Consider the following 21560-nt stretch of genomic DNA (forward strand, 5'->3'; position numbering starts at 1 on the left):
GTATAAGGTATTTACTGGCAGAAAAAAACATGTTTTACTATCCAAAGTTAAAAACAACAACAAGGGCAGAAGATTTAAATAGATGGAAAGATGAAAAAAATGACTGTTTTAAAGTTTCACTTTAAAGACCGCCCAATAGCAGTTTTACTGCTAAAGGGGCAGTTCTCTTGTGCAGAATTAGTATGATATTAGGCATGATTCTGCGCTTCCATCTAGAGGACACGCCGCCGGTGGCCCGCTTGCGCTACTCACAGCAGATGCCGACCTGTAGGTGCCAGGCTCTGGATGTCTGCCGGGACACCCACCAATCTTCGGGGAAAAAAACACACAGAATTGAGATCTGCCTATGTAAACAAAACAGAATCTCTGTTCTGACGGGGGGAGGAATGAATTTTGTGTTCCTGCAAAGCAGGGAATAAAAATCCAGCACATCTCTTAGTAAAAAGCAGCACACAGTACACAAAAACACTGGCTAGGCACACAGTTAACCCTTTGATCGCCCTAGATGTTTAACCCCTTTCCCAGCCAGTGACAGTGCATATTTTTAACACTGATCACTGTATCACTGGTTCCCACAAAGTGTCAAACTGTCCGCCACAATCCCGCTATAAGTTGCTGATCGCTGCCATTATTAGCATAAAACAAAAAAAAATTCCATAAATATATTAAATTTTGTAGATGCTATAATGTTTGTGTATAGCAATCAATATACGCTTACTGGGATTTTTTTTTTTTTTTGTTTAACCAAAAATATGTAGCAGAATAGATATTGACCTATATTGATGAAGAAATTAGATTAAAAAAAAAAAAAAAAAAAAAAAAGAGAAGATCGGATATGTTTTATAGCAGAAAATAAAAAATATTTTTTTTTCTTTTCAAAATTGGTATTTTTTTGTTTATAGCGCAAAAAATAAAAAAAATAAAAAAAACGCAGAGGGGATCAACCACCAATAAAAGAAAGCTGTATTTGTAGGGGAAAAAAAAAAAAAGACAAACTTTTTTGGGTACAGTGTTGCACGGGTACAGTAATGCAGTACTGAATCACAAAAAAATGGCCTGGTCATGAAGGGGGGGATTGGTATTCATTGATGTTTTTTTTAGTTCTGATCTGATGAAGCAGGCCCCATAGTAGCCTTTACAAAGGAAAAAGCAAATTCAAAAACAACCTGCTAACCAGGAGCTGCCATGTGCTCTACATACCTTGTGAATGGGGATCTGTATTTTTGCATAATTTTGGTAAATTCTTCATCCATTCTCTCCACCAGAGTGAGGATACAGCCGCGGACACGCAGGAGGCTGAGGGACGACAGAGATTCACACATCACACTTGATTTTGGTACAGCGGTAACCCAATGCAATATTTATAGAACTGTAAACTGTGGTAAGAACCCCCCCCCTTTTAACACTAAAACAGCCCTAAAGCGCCAGTCGTTTTTTTCTGTACTTTAGCAACGCTTTTTCAGGCACTAGCGGGGCAGGTTTTTTTAAGGTCACGTGGGTAACGTGACCTTAAAAAAAAAAAAAAAAAAAATCTAGAACACACCTGTTTTACGGCGCTTTCAAATCGCTTTTAAAAGGCGCTTCAAAAGCGCTGCCCATTCATTTCAATGGGCAGAGATGTTTTTGGGAGCATTTTTTTACAGCACTCCAAACCCCACCCCAAAGATGCTGCTTGCAGGATTTTTTCTAACGTCCCACAAAGGCCCGCTGCCCGAGTGTAAAAGCATTCAAGCAAATGAATGAGAGGGCAGTTTTTCAGGCGCTATTTCTAGCGCTAAAAACGCCACAAAAATGCCTTAGTGTGAAAGGGGTCTAAGAGTTTTTGTGAAGGGCCCTTTTCTGTTTCAGCATTACTGTTCCTCTGTGTACAAAGCCAGCTCCATAAAGGACATGGGACTGAGGAGTTTGGGTGTGGAGGAACTTGAGTTGGCTGAATGGACAAATATTCACAGACACTAGAGCTGCACGATTCTGGCCAAAATCTCAATAATTTTGCTTAGGATAAAAAGATCACGATTCTCACTACGTAAAATCTTTTCACGTTATACAAAAAAAAAATTGGGCTCACTACTGGTTAGTCTTTTTTTTTTTTTTAATTCATTAAAGTAATTATTTTCCAAAAAATTGCATTTGAAAAAGACCGCTGCGCAAATACAGTGCGACATAAAAATATTGCAAACAACCACCGTTTTATTTCTCTACGGTCTCTACTAAAAATTATAATAAAATATATATATATATATATATATATATATATATATATATATATATATATATAAATAATGTTTTGGGGGTTTTAAGTAATTTTCTAGCAAAAAAAAAAAAAAAAAAAAAAGATTTTAACTTGAAACCAACAAATGTCAGAAAAAGGTTTAGTGTTTAAGTGGTTAAACTTTCTTCACTTACACACTGAAGGTCTATTCCATTGACAGATTGTTACAATGTTTATACTTAAGTTCCACTGCTAAAAAAATGTTGTGATTCTTGGCAGACTGCCCGTTTTTTTTCCTTCCTTTTTTTGACGGCTGTGGCTTCAGAAGAGCAGAGAGAATTCTTTGCATAGACAGAATCGTGAAACACTTGTCAAGATCGCAACGGGAAAAAAATTGCGATAACGATTCTTGACGATTAATCGTGCAGCTCTAAACAGACACCCTGCAAAATCTCTTGCAAAGCTTTCCCAGAAAGAGTTGAGTTTGCTTCATCTACAAAAGGGATCAGCTCCATATTAACCCCCTCTGCCGTCCAGTCACGTACCCGATATGGGCATTGATCTTTAAGTGGTTGTAACATCACCCCAGTACCGTTTTTTCTTTTTTTTTTTTTTTTTTTTTTTAGAGCCGGCCATTGGCTTTCTTGTAATGGCAATCGGAGTGGCTAATTAGCTCGGCTATTACGACCCCAAATCTCTCCTCTGGTTTTCCCATGCAGCCCATCAGACACAGATCGGCGAGACCCCTCCTGGACTCTTACAGTCCCATTGCGGAGGCTGGGAGCGATGTGGCCGGCGGTGATGGCTGACCTGTACAGGGAGAGAGGAGCTGACGACATCCCCCCCCCCCCCCCCCCCCTCAGTAACCCTGGAAACCGGGAGCGTTGAGTAGCTTGTCACTTTCCGGTTTCTGCCCCTTTTGTTTATCTAGGCCTCCAGCGGCCAGGAAAAGCAGCCAATCAGGACCGATCTGTGTCTGACGGGCTGCATGGAAAGCCAGAGGAGAGATTTTGGGGGTCGTAATAGCTGAGCTAATTAGCCACTCCGATTGCCATTACAAGAAAGCCGATGGCCCGGCTCTAAAAAAAAAAAAAAAATGGTACCGGGGTGATGATGTACAACCCGCAGAAGTGATCGAGTGGCCTAATTAAACCACTTAAGGACCAGCCTCGTTTTGAATTTTAGGTGTTTACATGTTTAAAACAGATTTTTCTGCTAGAAAAATTACTTAGAACCCCCAAACATTATATATGGTTTTTCTTCTAACACCCTAGAGAATAAAATTATTTATTTTTACAATATTTTATTTATTTTTACACTGTTTTAAAAAAAAAAAAAAAAAAAAAAAAATTGTGTCACTTTTATTCCTATTACAAGGAATGTAAACATCCCTTGTAATAGAAAAAAAAGCATGACAGGACCTCTTAAATATGAGATCTGGGGGTCAAAAAGACCTCAGATCTCATATTTTACATCTTAGCCTCACTCGTCTCCAGACACACCACGGAGGACGCGATCGCCTCCGCCGCTACCGGCGGCTCCGGTAAGCGGCGGAGGGCACTGGATCGCGGCGGGAGGCCCCCTCTCCCGCCACCGATAAAAGTGATCTCGCGGCGAATCCACTTATCTGAAAGCCGGCCGCCGCACGAAAACGGGGATACCGGGGTTATGGCAGCTAGCCGCTGCCATAACAACGATATCCCCGTTCAAAGTTTGGACGTACATAGTCGTGCGGCGGTCGGAAAGTGGTTAACCACTCGGATCAAGTCTGCATGAAAACGGAAAAATCGCCAGCTGAAAAGAATGATACCGGGATGATGCCTGTAGGTGCAGGCATCATCCCGGTACAACCACTGCAAACCCGAGGACGTCCATGTGCGTACCTTGGGCGGCAAGTGGTTAAGTATGACGGAAGCAGCAGAGCCGTTACCTGGTCTGAAACAATGAGGTTCTCCGAGTCTTCTGCAATGTTCTCCCCGATGAACATGTCGGGATTAGCAAAGAGGATATCCAGGAGTTCATGAATAGATTCCAGACATTTCTTCCACATATCCGGCTGAGGAGGAAAAGAAGGGGACATGTAATGCTGAGCCACACAAACAGACCTTTAAACGCCTGAAGAACCCCAACAACCTTCTCCCATATAGTGCACAATGCTGTCCGGCACACAGCACAGGGGGGGTATTTTTGTACCTTCATGTAAGCAGCCAAGTTTGGGTTGTAATCGTACAGAGAGGCCACAATGTTGAACTTTATCTTGACGGTGATCCCTTGCCCGAGGTTGTGTTCGGCACCGATGGCTGCCAGCATGTGCAGGAGTTCGATCTGAGCCGCCCTGGAGGAAGAAAAGCAACGAGGTGAGAGAATACACAAGCTGAGCAACAAGGAAAACTTAATCATCAACAGACAGTGCTTCTAAGCTGGAGCCTAAGATTGCACTTTGGAAGTCTTATTTCAAATATGACCTCAGGCCTCCCCTTCAGGTCAGTTGTACCGGCTCCTCTCCTGGACTGAAATGGCTTACTCTGATTTCACTGCACACTGTGAGCTTCTCATAATGTGCATTAGAAACTGCAGCAATTCAGATAAGAGTCCCACCTCATTTCCTGGCTGGAGGATGTCCAACAATCAAATACAATGCATGTAGTTCCACAACAGCTGGGGGGCTGTAGTTTGAAGATCCCTAGGTCTTTCCTCCCCAGCCTGACTGTCCCTGTGGCCCTGGGCACACCCCTTTCATTCATTGGATTTCAGATATTTCAATCATGGAAGCTCAGCATCACAAGTGGGCGTTACCCAGGGTGGTCTGCATACAAATGCAGTCTGCCTAGAAATGCCCACTCACTATTCGTGCAGCTCTGACAGGGAGGTACCAGGGAAAGCAAAATATAAACAACTTCAGCTTTCACCTAGAGCAGGGGTCCCCAAACTTTCTAAACAGGGGGCCAGATCCTGACCATTGGATCCCAACGTCAGCGGGGAAAAAAAAAAAATATGCTCCTTCTTTGATGCCAGTGGGAGGAATTGTGCCCCATATTTGGTGTCATTGACCCCAATTGTTGGTATCATTGGGAGGAATTGTACTCCATCATCAGCGTCAGTGGGAGGAATTGTGCCCTATTATTGGGCCCAATTGTGGGTATCATAGGGAGAAATTGTGCCCCATTGTTGGAGTCATTGGGCCCAATTGTTGGCATCATTGGGAGGAATTGTGCCCCATATTTGGTTTCATTGATCCCAATTATTGGCTCATCATTGTTGTCAGTGGGAGGAATTGTGCCCCATTATTGGGCCCAATTGTGGGTATCATTGAGAGAAACTGTACCCCAGCATTGGGGTCACTGTGCCCCAGCGTTGGGGTCACTGTGCCCCAGCGTTGGGGTCACTGTGCCCCAGCGTTGGGGTCACTGTGCCCCAGCGTTGGGGTCATAGGGGAGGAATTGTGCCCCAGCGTTGGGGTCATAGGGGAGGAATTGTGCCCCAGCGTTGGGGTCATAGGGGAGGAATTGTGCCCCAGCGTTGGGGTCATAGGGGAGGAATTGTGCCCCAGCGTTGGGGTCATAGGGGAGGAATTGTGCCCCAGCGTTGGGGTCATAGGGGAGGAATTGTGCCCCAGCGTTGGGGTCATAGGGGAGGAATTGTGCCCCATCGTTGGGGTCATAGGGGAGGAATTGTGCCCCATCGTTGGGGTCATAGGGGAGGAATTGTGCCCCATCGTTGGGGTCATAGGGGAGGAATTGTGCCCCATCGTTGGGGTCATAGGGGAGGAATTGTGCCCCTGCCGTTGGGGTCATTGGGCCCAATCTTTGATGTCATTGGGAGAAATTGTGTCCCACCACTGGAGTCATAGGGGAGGAATTGTGCCCCATCTTTGGTGTCAGTGGGCGCAATTGTTGGTATCATTGGGAGGAATTGTGCCCCATCTTTGGTGTCAGTTGGAAGAATTGTACCCCATCTCTGATCTCAGTGGGGGGAAATTATGCACCATTGCTGGTACCAGTGGATAATACAGTGCCTCAAGGGCTGCATGAAAGCAAGAAATGGGCTGCATTTCGCCCACCCGGACGCCGTTTGGAGACCACTGATCTAGAGGTTGAGGACCAATCCTCCTTTAGGGAGTGAATGTGCCCCATCATGGTGGAAACCTAAAAAGTCATTAGACTGAGCACTGCGGATTCTGCAGCTCACCTGTCTGTGCCTTTCTTTCCTCTGGCCTGTAGGATCTCGTTTAGCTTCTTGACCACAATGGTGGGAGTGATCTCTGTGCCTTTGGCAAACATCTTCGGTTTTTCCTACAGATAAAGAACACGGTTAGAGAAACGGCCAGAAGAGAGGAGTATACATATCCCCACCATGCCCTCAGCTGGCCCTTACCTTCACCAATGGGGCTCCTCCTTTGACCTTCTCCCACTCTCCTCCGCCTGCTTCCTCCTCCTCTTCACCTTCTTCCTCCTTCTTCAGTTTACGATCCCGATTCTTCTTCTCTTTTTTTTTCTCTTTGTCTATTGTTTGGCGATCCCCTTCAACAGGAGCCGTCCTAAAATATGGAAAAAACGCCAGGTGAAAATGATGCATTCCAGAATTAAAGCGAAGCTCCATTCAAACTGTTAAAGGGGTTGCATCCTATGCATTAAGGTGAAAAAAAAATTGTCACAGACACCCCCCCCCCCCCTTTACTGACCTGATCCATTGTGATTCACACGCCGGAGACGAGCTCCTCCCCTCTCGGCTCTTGATTGGATAGATTAATAGCAGCGCAGCCATTGGCTCCCGCTGCTGTCAATCAAATCCAATGACGTGGGTGCCAGGGCCGAGTACAGCATTCTGCATCTATGGATGCAAATGCTGGACTCGGGAGCACGCCCGCAAGGTAACCCCCCGGGAAATCGCTTCTCCTAGGGGGTATATGATGCGGCAAGGAGCCGCAGGGGGACCCCAGAAGTCGAGAATCTGGGCCACTCTGTGCAAAACGAACTGCACAGTGGAGGTAAGTATAACATGTTTGTTATTTAAAAAAAAAAAAAAAAAAAAAAAAAAAAACAAAGCCTTAAAGTTAAACTTTAAATACATCTAGGGAAGTGGTTGCAGCTGCCAAAAGGTCTGCATGTCTGCCCATTCAGCCCTGAGATTTGTACAGTCCTGCCCTGACTGGCAGCGCAGGAGACCTTATTATTCTCTGGTGCAGTACAGGTCTTGCCCCTACCCCAGCCTGTGATTGGACAGTGAAAGCAGCGGCAGTTTAACAAGCTCATCCCTGTCACTCTGCTTTCTCCTCCTATCAGCATGCTCCTTGCACTGCAGCACAACTTATTGGCTTCCTTTGCTACTTTTCCCTTCCCTAGTTCTACTGTACAGGGACTGCGTTCTCTTTAACCAACAATTGCGCAGGCATGCAATGCTGTACCCAAATAAAGTTTGCCATTTCCCACAAATAGAGCTTTCTTTTGATGGCATGTGATCACCTCTGCCTTTTTTATTTTTTGCGCTATAAACAGACTGACAATTTTAACCCCCCCCCCCCCCAAAAAAAAATGATATAGATAATACACACACTAGGGCTGCACCAAATGGAAGTTTTGGTGCAAAAACCGAAAATGAAGATTGCACTAGGCCGAAAAAATACATTTTTTAAAAAATAATTTATATTTTTATATACAAATTGTATTATAATCGACTTTTTAATTATTATCATCAATTTAAATTATTTTGAATTTATTGTTGGCCATTATTGGCACCTTTAGTACAAGAAAGGTAAAGAAAAATGCAGTCTGCAGTCTCTTGTATCATGTCTGCAATCTCTTACTTAAACACACTGCTAATAACAGCAAAATTTCCATTCGGTGCACCTCTAGCAGACATGATACAGGAGACGCTCAGAGACTGCAGACATGATACAAGAGATCAATGCAGCCTCACCAGTGTCCATCAAATGCAGCCTCACCAGTGTCCATCAAATGCAGCCTCACCAGTGCCCATCAAATGCAGCCTCACCAGTGCCAGTCAGATGCAGCAGCCTGCCTGTGCCAGTCAGATGCAGCAGCCTGCCTGTGCCCTTCATGCAGCCTAACCAGTGCCCGTGTCCATCAGATGCAGCACCCCGCCCGTGCCCATGACACGCAGCCCGCCAGTGCCCATCATGTACATTTTGCCAGTGCCCACGAGGAACAGCCTGCCAGTGCCCGGTAATGCGATCTCACAGTGTGTCAGAGCTGGATCTGAATCGCCGTGCAGCCCCTGTAACGATGTCCCACCTCCTATGACACACGGCACAAAGATTCCTAGCATTGGATCAGTGTGCCGTCCATCACAAGAGGCGGGACATCGTTACAGTGGTTGCACAATGATTCAGATTGCTAACACACAGCGTGAGATCGCGCTACACTCGAAGCGAAAACACTCTCACGAGTGTAGATGCAAGTGCATTTACACTCGTGAGAAAAGCAGGAGACTGACAGGGGCGCGCCGGGTTGATACATGTGCGGCACCTGGCCCCGCACCTTTTTCGGCTCCATTATTAGCAGTTTTTTTTCTCTATACCATCTTCGGCCGATATTTTTCGGTGCACCACTAACACACACTTTTTTACAGTTTTTATTTATTCTTTCTTTTTGTTTGCCAAATTGACGGTCTGTGTGTGTGTGTGTGTATATATATATATATATGTGTATATATATATATATATATATATATATATATATATATATATATATATATATATATATATATATATATATATATATATATATATATATATATATATATATATATATACTCGAGTATAAGTCGTTCCGAGTATAAGTCGAGGCCCTAATTTACCACAAAAAAAAAAAATGGGAAAAACTTATTGACCCGAGTATAAGACGAGGGTGAGAAATGCACAGCTACTGTAAGTGGAAAAAGAGGGTCAACAATGCCCATTTGCAGCCTCACTGTGCCCATTTGCAGCCATAGGTCCCCTGAACTTCAAACTCGGTAGTTAAGGGTTCCTAGATGCCTCCTAGCTGCAGCCAAAATTTGGGGTCTCTGAACCCAAAGGGTCCCGAAATGACATTGCAGCAGATGGACACAGTTGACTGAATTTGGGGCCCTGTATCTCAGGGCCACTTAGTGCTAAGAACCCCAAATTTGGTGTGCAAACCCAGTGGAACTAGCACCATAAAATTTCCAAAGCTGGGGTTTCTAGCACCAAGTGGCCCCGAGATACAGGGCCCCAAAAATCAGTTCAGAAAATGTCAAGCACTTTTCTACAGCAGAGAATGACATTTTCCGAACCGGTTTGGGGGCCCTGTATCTCAGGGCCACTTAGTGCTAGGAACTTCAGCTTTGAATATGTTGTGGTACCAGGTCCACTGGGTTTGCACACCAAATTTGGGGTTCCTAGCACCAGGTGGCCCTGAGATATGGGGCCTCAAACTCGGTTCAGAAAATATCAAGCACTTTTCTGCAGCAGAGAATGACATTTTCCGAACCGATTTTGGGGCCCCATATCTCGGGGCCACTTAGTGCTAGGAACTTTAGCTTTGGATATGTTGTGGTACCAGGTCCACTGGGTTTGCACACCAAATTTGGAGTTCCTAGCACTAAGTGGCCCTGAGATACGGGGCCTCAAAATCGGTTCGGAAAATGAAATTTTTTGCTGCAGAAAAGTGCTCGACTCGAGTATAAGTCGAGGGGGGCACTTTCAGCACTAAATAATGTGCTGAAAAATTCGACTTATACTCGAGTATATACGGTATATATATATATATATATATATATACATACACATACATACACACACACACACACCGTATTTATCAGCATATAACACGCACTTTTTTCCCCTGAAAATCAGGGGAAAATCGTGGGTGCGTGTTATAGGCCGATTCCCCCCCAATTGTGTGTGATCGGAGCGATCGCGGCAACTGCCGCGATCGCCGCCCACATACACAGCCGTGTGGAAATTCAAATACGGCGCCGAGACTGCAGGGACTCGGCGGAGCGGAGCTACACATAGCCGAGAGTCCTCGGGTTTTCTCGGCGCCGCTTACAGTCCCGCCCATAGGGCGGAACTGTAAGCGGCGCCGAGGAAACCCTCTCGGCTATGTGTATCAGCGCTTCGCCGAGTCCCTGCAGTCTCGGCGCCATATTTAAATTTACACAGGGCTGTGTATGACGGCAGGGATCGCGGCGATCCCACAAAGCTGCACGGGGGGGACAAGGCTGCACTGGGGACAAGGCTGCACTGGGGACAAGGCTGCACTGGGGACAAGGCTGCACTGGGGACAAGGCTGCACTGGGGACAAGGCTGCACTGGGGACAAGGCTACACGGGGGACAAGGCTACACGGGGGACAAGGCTACACGGGGGACAAGGCTACACGGGGGACAAGGCTGCACGGGGGACAAGGCTGCACGGGGGACAAGGCTGCACGGGGGCAAAGCTGCACGGGGGCAAAGCTGCACGGGGGCAAGGCTGCACTGGAGAAAAGCTGCACTGACATGGCTGCACTGACAAGGCTGCACTGACAAGGCTGCACTGACAAGGCTGCACTGACAAGGCTGCACTGACAAGGCTGCACTGGACACTGGGGCAAGGCTGCACTGACACTGACAAGGCTGCAGATGGACACGATAAGGCTGCATTGATGGGCATTTTAATGTAAGTTTTTCTTCCTTAAACTTCCCTCCTAAAAGTTTTTTTCCTTAAAATTCCCTCCTTAACTTGGGTGCGTGTTATACGCCGATAAATACGGTATTATATATATTTTTTTTTTTTTTTGCTATGAAACATATCCAATTAAAAAAAAAAAAAAAATTGAATTTCTGCATAAATTTAGGCCAATATGTATTCTGCTACATATTTTTGGTAAAAAAAAAAAAAAAAAAAAAAAAAAAAAAAAAAAAGGGAAATTGGTTTGCGCAAAAGTTCAAGCATGTACAAACTACGGGATATATACTGGAATTTTTATTTAATTTTTTTTATACCAGTAATGGCGGTGATCGACTTATATCGGGGACTGTGATATTACTGCGGATAATCGAACACTGACACTATTTTTTGGGGGGACAAGTAACACTAATACAGTGATCAGTGGTAAAAATATGTACTAATAACACTGACTGGGAAGGGGTTAAAACATCTAGGGCGATCAAAGGGTTTAATGTGTGCACAGTGTGGGTGCTTTTACTAAAGGGATGTGCTGGATTTTATCGCCTGCTTTGCAGGGAAACAAAATCCACCACATCCCTGCTGACAGGACGGAGCTCTGCCTTGTTTACATATGCAGAGCTCAGTCCTGCATCTCTCCTGCATCTCTCCTCAACGATCAGCAGGTGCCGGCAGTCATCCATTAGCCCCGGCACCCGCTGATCGGCTTCTGCTGTGACTAATCACACCAGAAGCGGCACACCACCCCTCCCCCCATGTGAGAGTGCAGAATCACATGTATGTGTGATTCTGCACAGAACGGCCGCCCTGTAGCAGTAAAACTACAATGAGGCAGTCGTGAACCATTTAACCCCTTTCTGGACCACCCCACGCAGATATAATGTGGCAGGGCGAACTCCTGCGCGAAGTCACAAACCTGTGCGTGATTTTGTGCACTGGGAAACGCGCGCCACCCGCGACCTGCTCCTGCTGTGATTGGACAAAGCAGAAGGCAACCAGCGGGTCCGGCGGACCCGATGTTGGCCGGCACCCTGTGATCGTTCTCAGGAGAGGCAGAACGGCGGTCTGCCTATATAAACAAGACCTCTCGGTCTGCCTATATAAATAAGATCTGTGTCTTCCCCCAGTCAAAGCATCTCCCCCCACAGTTAGAAAGCACTACCTAGGAGCACACTTAACCCTTTGATCACACCTGATGTTAACCCCTTCCCTGCCAGTGTCATTAGTACAGTGACCGTGCATTTATTTCAGCACTGACCACTGTATTAGTGTCACTGGTCACCAAAAGAGAGTCAGAAGTGTCCGATTTGTCAGCTTCAATGTTGCAGTACCGCAAAAAAAAAAAAAAAAAATAATAGAGGATTGCCGCAATTACTAGTAAAAAAAAAATGTAATTAAAACTTCCCCAAATATATCCCATAGTTTTGTAGACGCTATAACTTTTGTGCAAACCATTTTTTTATTTTTTACCAAAAGCATTGTCCTCCTATTTGAACAAAGAGCAGTCCTGGGCCAATCACAGCACCTGTAGGGTGCCAAATACGGAGTCGGATGTGGCGATAATGTGATTAGCGCACACATGCAGGAGATACATCAGAAGCTGCCCCATCAGTGAAGAAAGTAGATGCTGGACCTCCACAGAACACCCCCCAACTCACTTACTTCTTCAAAAACTTGGAAGCCAGTGAAGTATATTTGCCCTCATCATCCTCAGATTCGGAGTCAGAGTCCTCGGAGTCAGAGCCCCAGTCTTCATCATCAGAGGATTCCTCTTCATCTTTAGCCTCCTGTAGAGAAGTTACATTCAGGCCACCATACATTTTATTTCTTCTGTCTCATATATTCTACAAATTCTGAAGTGCCACAGGGACCCAAAACTAAAGATGACAAAAATCTCATTCGGACTTCTCCTCACCTCTGTTTTCTTCAAAAATTTGTTTCGGGTTTCTGGTGGTGCAGATTCGATCTTTTTCAGAAACTTGCTGGCGCTCATACCTTCGTCCTTCTCATCCTCACTAGAAGACGAAGCTGGAAAGTAGAAGAAATCAGATTGCATGTATTACTCCCTGTGTATATAAACCTGCCAAAAATGTAATATAATGTGGATCATCAGTCCTTAAAGGGATACTAAAGTCTCTTTTTTGGGTTAAAATTAACAAACATGTTAAACTTACCTGATCTGTCGCAGTGGATTTGCACAGGGGAGCCCAGAGCCTCCTCTTCTCGGGTTCCTCGCTGGCCCCTCCCTCCTGCCGAGTGCCCCCACAGCAAACAGCTTTTTATGGGGCACCCGAGCCGCAGCTCTGTGTGTCCATTCAGACACGGAGCCGCGGTTCGACCCTGTACCCTCTCTCCTCATTGGTCAACTGACTTTGACAGCAGTGGGAGCCAGCCAATGGCGCGCTCTTCTCAGCTCGTGCTCCTGCTTTGATCTCAGCAATGCACCTCTAGCAGTTTGGCTATTGTGGGGGTATCCCGCTTTATGCAGCAATTGGGCCCTGATTTTTACCAATATGGGAACTATGATGATAAGGCCATATGATGATTCCTCACCTTCTGAATCGTCGTCATCATCCTTCTCCTGATCTTCATCAGCTGATTCTTCAGGATTCTGGAAAACACAAAGAGCACATGTGAGTACAGCATAGCAGACATCAATATAAACAGTATAAGACACCTTGATATTTGGAAATCCAATAGGAGTAAAAAAACTCTGCTCACTTTGTTCAATATGCACGGTCCCCAACTTCTTCCTCTGTTCAGTACCAGAGGTTCTCTTTGGGCAGAACACTGGCATCCTTCTGCCCATTTTCAGCCTCTTGTTTATGCACCCCCCTAGGGCTCAAATTTCATGGCGGGCAACATCAGCATTAAGTGATGGAACTAAACTATGCCCCCCACCGAAGCGCATGGAGAGAAAGAGAAAGAGAGAGAGAGAGAATGAGAGAGAGAGAGAGAGAGAATGAGACTGTTCCTAGTGATCAGGAACAGCAATCGCTCTCTACTCCCTGTCAGTCCCCTCCCCCCACAGTTAGAAACACCTTGCTAGGGAACACTTAACCCCTTGATCACCCCCTAGTGTTAACCCCTTCCCTGCAAGTGACATTATACAGTAATCAGAGGCTATTTTTTAGCACTGATCGCTGTATAAATGTCGCTGGTCTCAAAAAAGTGTCAAAAGTGTCTGATCTGTCCGCCGCAATGTTGCAGTCCCACTAAAAATCGCAGATCCCCGCCATTACTAGTAAAAAAAATAAAAATAAAAAAAATAATAAAAATGCCATAATTCTATTCCCTATTTTGTAGACTATAATTTTTGCGCAAGCCAATCAATATACGTTTATTGGGATTTTTTTTTTTTACCAAAAATATGTAGAATACATATTGGCCTAAACTGATGAAGACTTTTTTTTTTTTTTTTGGATATTATAGCAAAAAGTAAAAAATATAGTTTTTTTTTTCAAAATTGGCACTCTTTTTGTTTATAGCGCAAAAAATAAAAACCGCAGAGCTGATCAAACACCACCAAAAGAAAGCTCTTTTTATGGGAAAAAAAAAAATCATCAATTTTGTTTGTGTAAAACGTCACACGACCGTGCAATTGTCAGTTAAAGCGACGCAGTGCCGTATCGCAAAAAATGGCTTGGTCAGGAAGTGGGTAAATCCTTTCAGGACTGAAGTGGTTAAAGGGGCAAAACCAGGGGTGCACCACTTAGAGTGCAGCATTCAGGGGTGCACTACGTACAGAGTTCAGGGGTGTGCTATGTACAGTGTGCAGGTTCAGCTCTCTTTCACAGGCTGTCCACATTTCACTTCCACCCCTCCTCAGCTCTGACCTCTGCACCCATCTCCCTCCACAGCCCTCATCCCCCCCCCACCCCACCCTAAAAGCTTCCTCGCATCTTACCTACCCGGCTCGGGTCAAGTACCTCCCAGCAGCGTAGGCGGTACCGCCTCTCACTAGCAAGGAGATCATTGGTCGGTATCGGTGCAACCTGGGCACAGATGGGGGAATCACAGCACAGCCTGCAAGCCATGTGATGCACCATCCCACACTGCCCCAGCATTTCCCTTGTCCCCGCCATGAGTGCGGGGCAGGCAGGAATCTGGGAGAGCCGCTGAAAGGAAAGCTGTCCTTGCAGTGGTAAATGGGGAGATTCGAGCTGAAAAAAAGACCTGGGTGTGGAGGGTCACACGAAATGGGTTGGTGGGCCAGCTTCAGTCCCCGGGCCTTATATTTGACACATGGGCCCTAGGGGATGCATTATTGTCCAGGCTAGGCTCACAGCACTTCAGGGCTGAAGGATGGTCACACGTCATTATGTGAGCGCTGCTCAGTCGTCAGCAGCGACGCCACTTTACCAGCAAGAAGTGAAGATAAAAAGTATGTATATGGGTTAAATATATATATATTATATATGGGGGTGGCATTAGGGTGTAAGGGGGAAATCCTGAAGCTCTATTTTAATAGTGTTAACAATTGATCTACAAGGCCCATGTGTCGGTAGGTGCCACTGACAAGTCTACACTGGTAAATGGCGGCTCACCTGTTTGTACGCAGTGATCGGAGCTTCGAAATCCCGGTTGTACTTGCGCAGTTTCTGCCGCAGTGTGCTCAGAGCTTTGGCATTGTTCTTATTCATCTTCTTCTTACCCTCTTTATCCTCCCAGAGCTGCAGAAAGAAAAGCAAACCGGTTAGTAAAAAAGGCACAAAGACAGCTTGTTCTTCAAACCAAAAGATTTCAGTGATCTGAGGAAGGTCAGAGCTTTTTAGATGTAAGGAATCTTCATAGATAATATAAGTCACATCCTGACAGTGGCTCATCTCTCAAGTGAGCGCTTCTCACCTCGTTCAAATAGTCCTCCAGATCAGACAGGAGTCGGATGTAGAAACGGGGGACGCCCTCTTTGTCTATGATGTTCTTGGACTTCATGTAAGCCTTGCCCAGCTGCTCAAACTCCTCCAGGCATTTGGTCATGTCTCGAATCTTCATGGCGTTCCGAATGGTCTTGATGATGTTGGTCAGCTCCTCAAACCTGATCGAGAAAAACAAGCGTGGGTTCTTCCTGATGGAAAGCAGTTCCTGAACAGGCCCAAAAGTCCCAAATCTGCCATGCAAAAACTCTGTCTGATCACCTCTCGTGAGGATGCGGTCAACCTACAGAGGTGATCAACCACCCCTGTACTGCGCCCCCTTCTCTTCATATAAGCCCCGGAATTAGCATCTTGAAAAACAAGTTTATATCTACTTAATGAGAAACTTGTGGCCTTACTACTTCCATCTATAAATTTAAGCAGATTTGGCCCTCCATGGATGATGCACTCTCTCCTAAAGATTTTAATAAAACCTGTTGACCAGGTCCTACAAATTACGTTGTATGCATGTGAACCTTTGTGGTAACATTCACATGTGTACAGTGTGAACATACTGCTCTATTGGAGTATAAGAGTCACCTGAGCTCAATCAACAGAAATCATCTGCCTCCTAGCAATAGAGAATGATAGTTATCAATAGCCGCCTGCTTTCTAGCAACTGAGAATGTTAGGTGGCTTCCTGAAGAAGCCCCCCTGCGTCCTAGCGAATGAGCACGCTGGGTGGCAACAGCCGTCTGTTTCCTAGCAATGGGGGATGCTAGGCAGCTTCCTCGGAGGATGCTAGGTGGGCATAGCCGCCTGTGTCCTAGCAATAGAGAATGATAGTTGTCAATAGCCACCTGCTTTCTAGCAACAAAGGATGCTCAGTGGCTTCCTTGAAAAGCAATATGCATCCCAGCAGCAGAGGACAACAACGGACTGCGTCCTAGCAGGAGAGGATGCTAGGCAACTTCCTTGAGAAGCCACCTGCCTCCTAGTAACAAATGGCACTAGACGGTAATGGCTACATTGTCCCTGCAACGAAGGATGCCAGACACCTTCTTTGTGAAGCGGTCTGCATCCTAGCAACAGGGCCAGCAGCAGAGGATGCCAGGCCACAAAAGCTGTCTGTATCCTAGCAACAGAGGTTGCTAGGCAGCTTCCTTAAACGTTACCTGCATGCTAGCAACAGAACGCACTACATGGCACTTGCAGCCTGCGTCATAACTAAAGATGCTAGGTGCTTTGCTTGAGAAGCCCCCTGTGCCCTAGCAACAGGAAACGCTCGGTGGCAATAGCTGCCTGTGTCCTAGCAACAAAGGATGCTACATTTCTTCCTTGAAAATCTATCTGCATCTCAACAACAGATGCCAATAGCAAACTGTGACCTAACAATGGAGGATGCTAGACCACTTCCCTAACCTCTTCACGTCGGCCGTACGCATATATGCGGCCTCTTGGCGGGTGGGCCTTATCGCCAAGCAGCCGCTTGTATGTGGCCCTGTGTAAGCCACTTACGGCGCTGAGAGTGCGCTCCTAGCATGGTGGTGATCGTTAAGCTCCCGATGAATACTTGCGATAAGGAGCTTTTCGATCCTGTGATCTTTGTGTCAGCCAATCACAGCAGTCACATGAGCCGAATGCCCACCTCCCGGCTTTTAGAACTCCTAAAGAGTCAGGAGACGTAAAGGGTTTAAGAAGCGAATTACATCCTTGCAACAAAGGACACCAGGCCACAATAGCTTCCTGTAACCTAGCAACAAAGGTTGCTAGGCAGTTCCTTGAGATGCCACCTGCGTCCTAGCAACAAAGGGCACTAGACGGTAATAGTCACATGCATCCCAGCAAGGATGTTAGGCAAATTTCTTGTGAGGCCATCTACTTCCTAGCAACAGGGGAATTTACTTTGTGATGTTATACGCAAAGCAATTGTCTCCAAACTACGGCCTTTTGCTCACCTTTATCTATCTCCATCCACTGAAAAAAAATAAAGCACTATTCCTCCCACTAACACCAACAATGGGGTACTATTTCTCCCACCGACACCAACGATGGGGCACTATTCCTCCCACTGACACCAACGATGGGGCACTATTCCTCCCACTGACACCAACGATGGGGCACTATTCCTCCAACTGACACCAACGATGGGGCACTATTCCTCCAACTGACACCAACGATGGGGCACTATTGCTCCCACTAACACCAACAATGGGGTACTAATTCTCCCACCGACACCAACGATGGGGCTATATTCCTCCCACCGACACAAATAATGGGGCTATATTCCTCCCACCGACACAAACAATGGGGCACTATTCCCCCCACTGACACCAACGATGGGGCACTATTGCTCCCCACTGACACCAACAACGGGGCACAATTGCTCCCCACTGACACCAATAACGAGGCACTATTGCTCCCCACTGACACCAACGATGGGGCACTATTGCTCCCCACTGACACCAACGATGGGGCACTATTGCTCCCCACTGACACCAACGATGGGGCACTATTCCTCCCACTGACACCAACGATGGGGCACTATTCCTCCCACTGACACCAACGATGGGGCACTATTGCTCCCCACTGACACCAACGATGGGGCACTATTGCTCCCACTAACACCAACAATGGGGTACTATTTCTCCCACCGACACCAACGATGGGGCTATATTCCTCCCACCGACACAAATAATGGGGCTATATTCCTCCCACCGACACAAACAATGGGGCACTATTCCCCCCACTGACACCAACGATGGGGCACTATTGCTCCCCACTGACACCAACGATGGGGCAGTATTGCTCCCCACTGACACCAATAACGGGGCACAATTGCTCCCCACTGACACCAATAACGAGGCACTATTGCTCCCCACTGACACCAACGATGGGGCACTATTCCTCCCACTGACACCAACGATGGGGCACTATTCCTCCCACTGACACCAAAGATGGGGCACTATTCCTCCCACTGACACCAACGATGGGGCACTATTTCTCCCACTGATACAAATAATGGGGCACTATTCCTCCCACTGACACACATGATGGGGTACTATCCCTCCCACTGAAACCAACAATGGGTCACTATTCCTCCCACTGACACCAACAATGGGTCACTATTCCTCCCACTGACACCAACAATGGGTCACTAGTCCTCCCACTGACACCAACAATGGGGCACTATTCCTCCCACTGACACCAACAATGGGTCACTATTCCTCCCACTGACACCAACAATGGGTCACTAGTCCTCCCACTGACACCAACAATGGGGCACTATTCCTCCCACTGACACCAACGATGGAGTACTAATCTTCCCCACTGACACCAGGGCGTTTTTTACTCCCACTGAAAACCCTAAAGCTTGAAGGACAGTAAACTGGGCCCCTTGTTCAGAAAGTTTGGAGACCCCCCCTGGCCCAGTGTAGGTTGTGAGATGTTTCCAGTGACAGTACACATCAATGGGCAGATAAGGAACAAACCTTTTATCCTTGGCGCTGCGCACCACACGCTTGGTGTCCTCTTCATCGTCACTGAGAAGAAGGGGCCTGTATTTTTGGAGATAAAAGAGGAGATAGGTGAAGAAGATTGATGTGCCATCGGTGTAGAGTCCAGACTTTACAGCGGGTGACAACGGTACGGGATACGGAGAGATACTCACTGCTTGCCGTAGGTTCCTCCCACTGGCTTGGGAAGGATTTCATCTCCAGAGAGCGATTCCTCCGACTCGCTGTCTGAGGCGGTGGCAAAAAATCGAGACATTTTGGCAGCTTCACCGGGTCACACAACACTGCGAGAAGACAAAAAGGTAAATAAAGTTTTTAAAAAGAATTTAAGGAAACCATGATCGTGTGAAGGACTAGAGATGGTCAGAGAACCTACAGATCAGCACCTACTACACCTGAACCTCTACTGGAAGATTGTCGGTTGGAGAAGAGTGTAAATTGTATAACTCATGAGCACCGTGAGCTTCCAAGGCCCCCCTTTCTTAGCTAACTAAAATAGAATGCTAGCTCCTGGGTTCAGTCCTGAGCATTGCAGAGGTAAATCCTGACCATATTTATTGCTCCTGAGGTCACTCCAGGCAATTAGTTCTAGCTCATAGGGTCACTCCTGTCCATAATTAGACTGCTGACTCCCGTGCGATAACGCCCAGGGTCAGTAATGCCCACTAGATTGCTAGCTCCCGGGGCCAGTATTGTAATATTGCTAGCTCTCAGGGTCAGCTCTGTCTTTTAGGATTGATGGCTCCTGGGATCAGTCTAGATCGCTACCTCCTGGGATCACACCTGTCCAATAGACTGTAAGCTAATGCCTGTGATCAGATCTGCACAGTAGATTGCTAGCTCATGGGGTCACTCCGGTTCATTAGATTACTAGCTCCAGGGTTCATTCCAGACCACTAGAGTGCCACCTCCTGAGATCACACCTGATCACTGGAGTGCTAGCTTCTGGGGTCACTCATGACCATTAGAGTGCTAACTCCTGACCCAGTAGATTGCTATTTCCTGGGGTAATTTCTAAACATGAGCGTGCTAGCTCCTGGGGGGTCACCCCCTGACCATTAGAGCGCTAGCTCCCCGGGTAACCCTCCTGACCATTAGAGCGCTAGCTCCCCGGGTCACCCCCCCTGGCCATTAGAGCGCTAGCTCCCCCCGGGGCCACCCCCCCTGGCCATTAGAGCGCTAGCTCCCGGGGCCACCCCCCCTGGCCATTAGAGCGCTAGCTCCCGGGGCCACCCCCCCTGGCCATTAGAGCGCTAGCTCCCGGGGTCACCCCCCTGGCCATTAGAGCGCTAGCTCCCGGGGTCACCCCCTGACCATTAGAGCGCTAGCTCCCGGGGTCACCCCCCTGACCATTAGAGCGATAGCTCCCGGGGTCACCCCCCTGACCATTAGAGCGATAGCTACCGGGGTCACCCCCCTGACCATTAGAGCGATAGCTCCCGGGGTCACCCCCCTGACCATTAGAGCGATAGCTCCCGGGGTCACCCCCCTGACCATTAGAGCGATAGCTACCGGGGTCACCCCCCTGACCATTAGAGCGATAGCTACCGGGGTCACCCCCCTGACCATTAGAGCGATAGCTACCGGGGTCACCCCCCTGACCATTAGAGCGATAGCTCCCGGGGTCACCCCTCTGACCATTAGAGCGATAGCTCCCGGGGGGAGCCCCCTGACCATGAGAGCGCTAGCTCCCGGGAGGAGCCCCCTGACCATGAGAGCGCTAGCTCCCGGGGGGAGCCCCCTGACCATTAGAGCGCTAGCTCCCGGGGTCACCCCCTGACCATTAGAGCGCTAGCTCCCGGGACCACCCCTCTGACCATTAGAGCGCTAGCTCCCGGGGCCACCCCTCTGACCATTAGAGCGCTAGCTCCCGGGACCACCCCTCTGACCATTAGAGCGCTAGCTCCCGGGGCCACCCCCTGACCATTAGAGCGCTAGATCCCGGGGCCACCCCCTGACCATTAGAGAGCTAGCTCCCGGGGCCACCCCCTGACCATTAGAGCGCTAGCTCCCGGGGCCACCCCCTGACCATTAGAGCGCTAGCTCCCGGGGCCACCCCCTGACCATTAGAGCGCTAGCTCCCGGGGCCACCCCCTGACCATTAGAGCGCTAGCTCCCGGGGCCACCCCCTGACCATTAGAGCGCTAGCTCCCGGGGCCACCCCTCTGACCATGAGAGCGCTAGCTCCCGGGGCCACCCCTCTGACCATGAGAGCGCTGGCTCCCGGGGTCACCCCCCTGACCATTAGAGAGCTAGCTCCCGGGGCAACCCCTCTGACCATTAGAGCGCTAGATCCCGGGGTCACCCCCCTGACCATTAGAGCGCTAG

General features: G+C 47.6%; 1 protein-coding gene across 1 annotated transcript in view; it reads right to left on the reverse strand.

Annotated features, from left to right (window-relative positions):
- LOC141148404 (eukaryotic translation initiation factor 3 subunit C-like) overlaps positions 1-21560 on the reverse strand; it is a gene marked incomplete in the record, with an annotated part of 532271 nt that overhangs the window by 510110 nt on the left and 601 nt on the right. The window contains 11 exon segments of the mRNA XM_073635878.1: positions 4143-4268; positions 4406-4547; positions 6401-6504; positions 6587-6749; positions 12524-12648; positions 12777-12889; positions 13415-13472; positions 15409-15534; positions 15710-15899; positions 19209-19274; positions 19388-19516. Of these exon segments, the coding sequence (XP_073491979.1) occupies positions 4143-4268; positions 4406-4547; positions 6401-6504; positions 6587-6749; positions 12524-12648; positions 12777-12889; positions 13415-13472; positions 15409-15534; positions 15710-15899; positions 19209-19274; positions 19388-19488 (1314 nt within the window).

Source organism: Aquarana catesbeiana, linkage group LG06 (genome assembly GCF_042186555.1).
Source record: "Aquarana catesbeiana isolate 2022-GZ linkage group LG06, ASM4218655v1, whole genome shotgun sequence".
In the NCBI taxonomy this organism is placed as follows: Eukaryota; Metazoa; Chordata; class Amphibia; order Anura; family Ranidae; genus Aquarana; species Aquarana catesbeiana.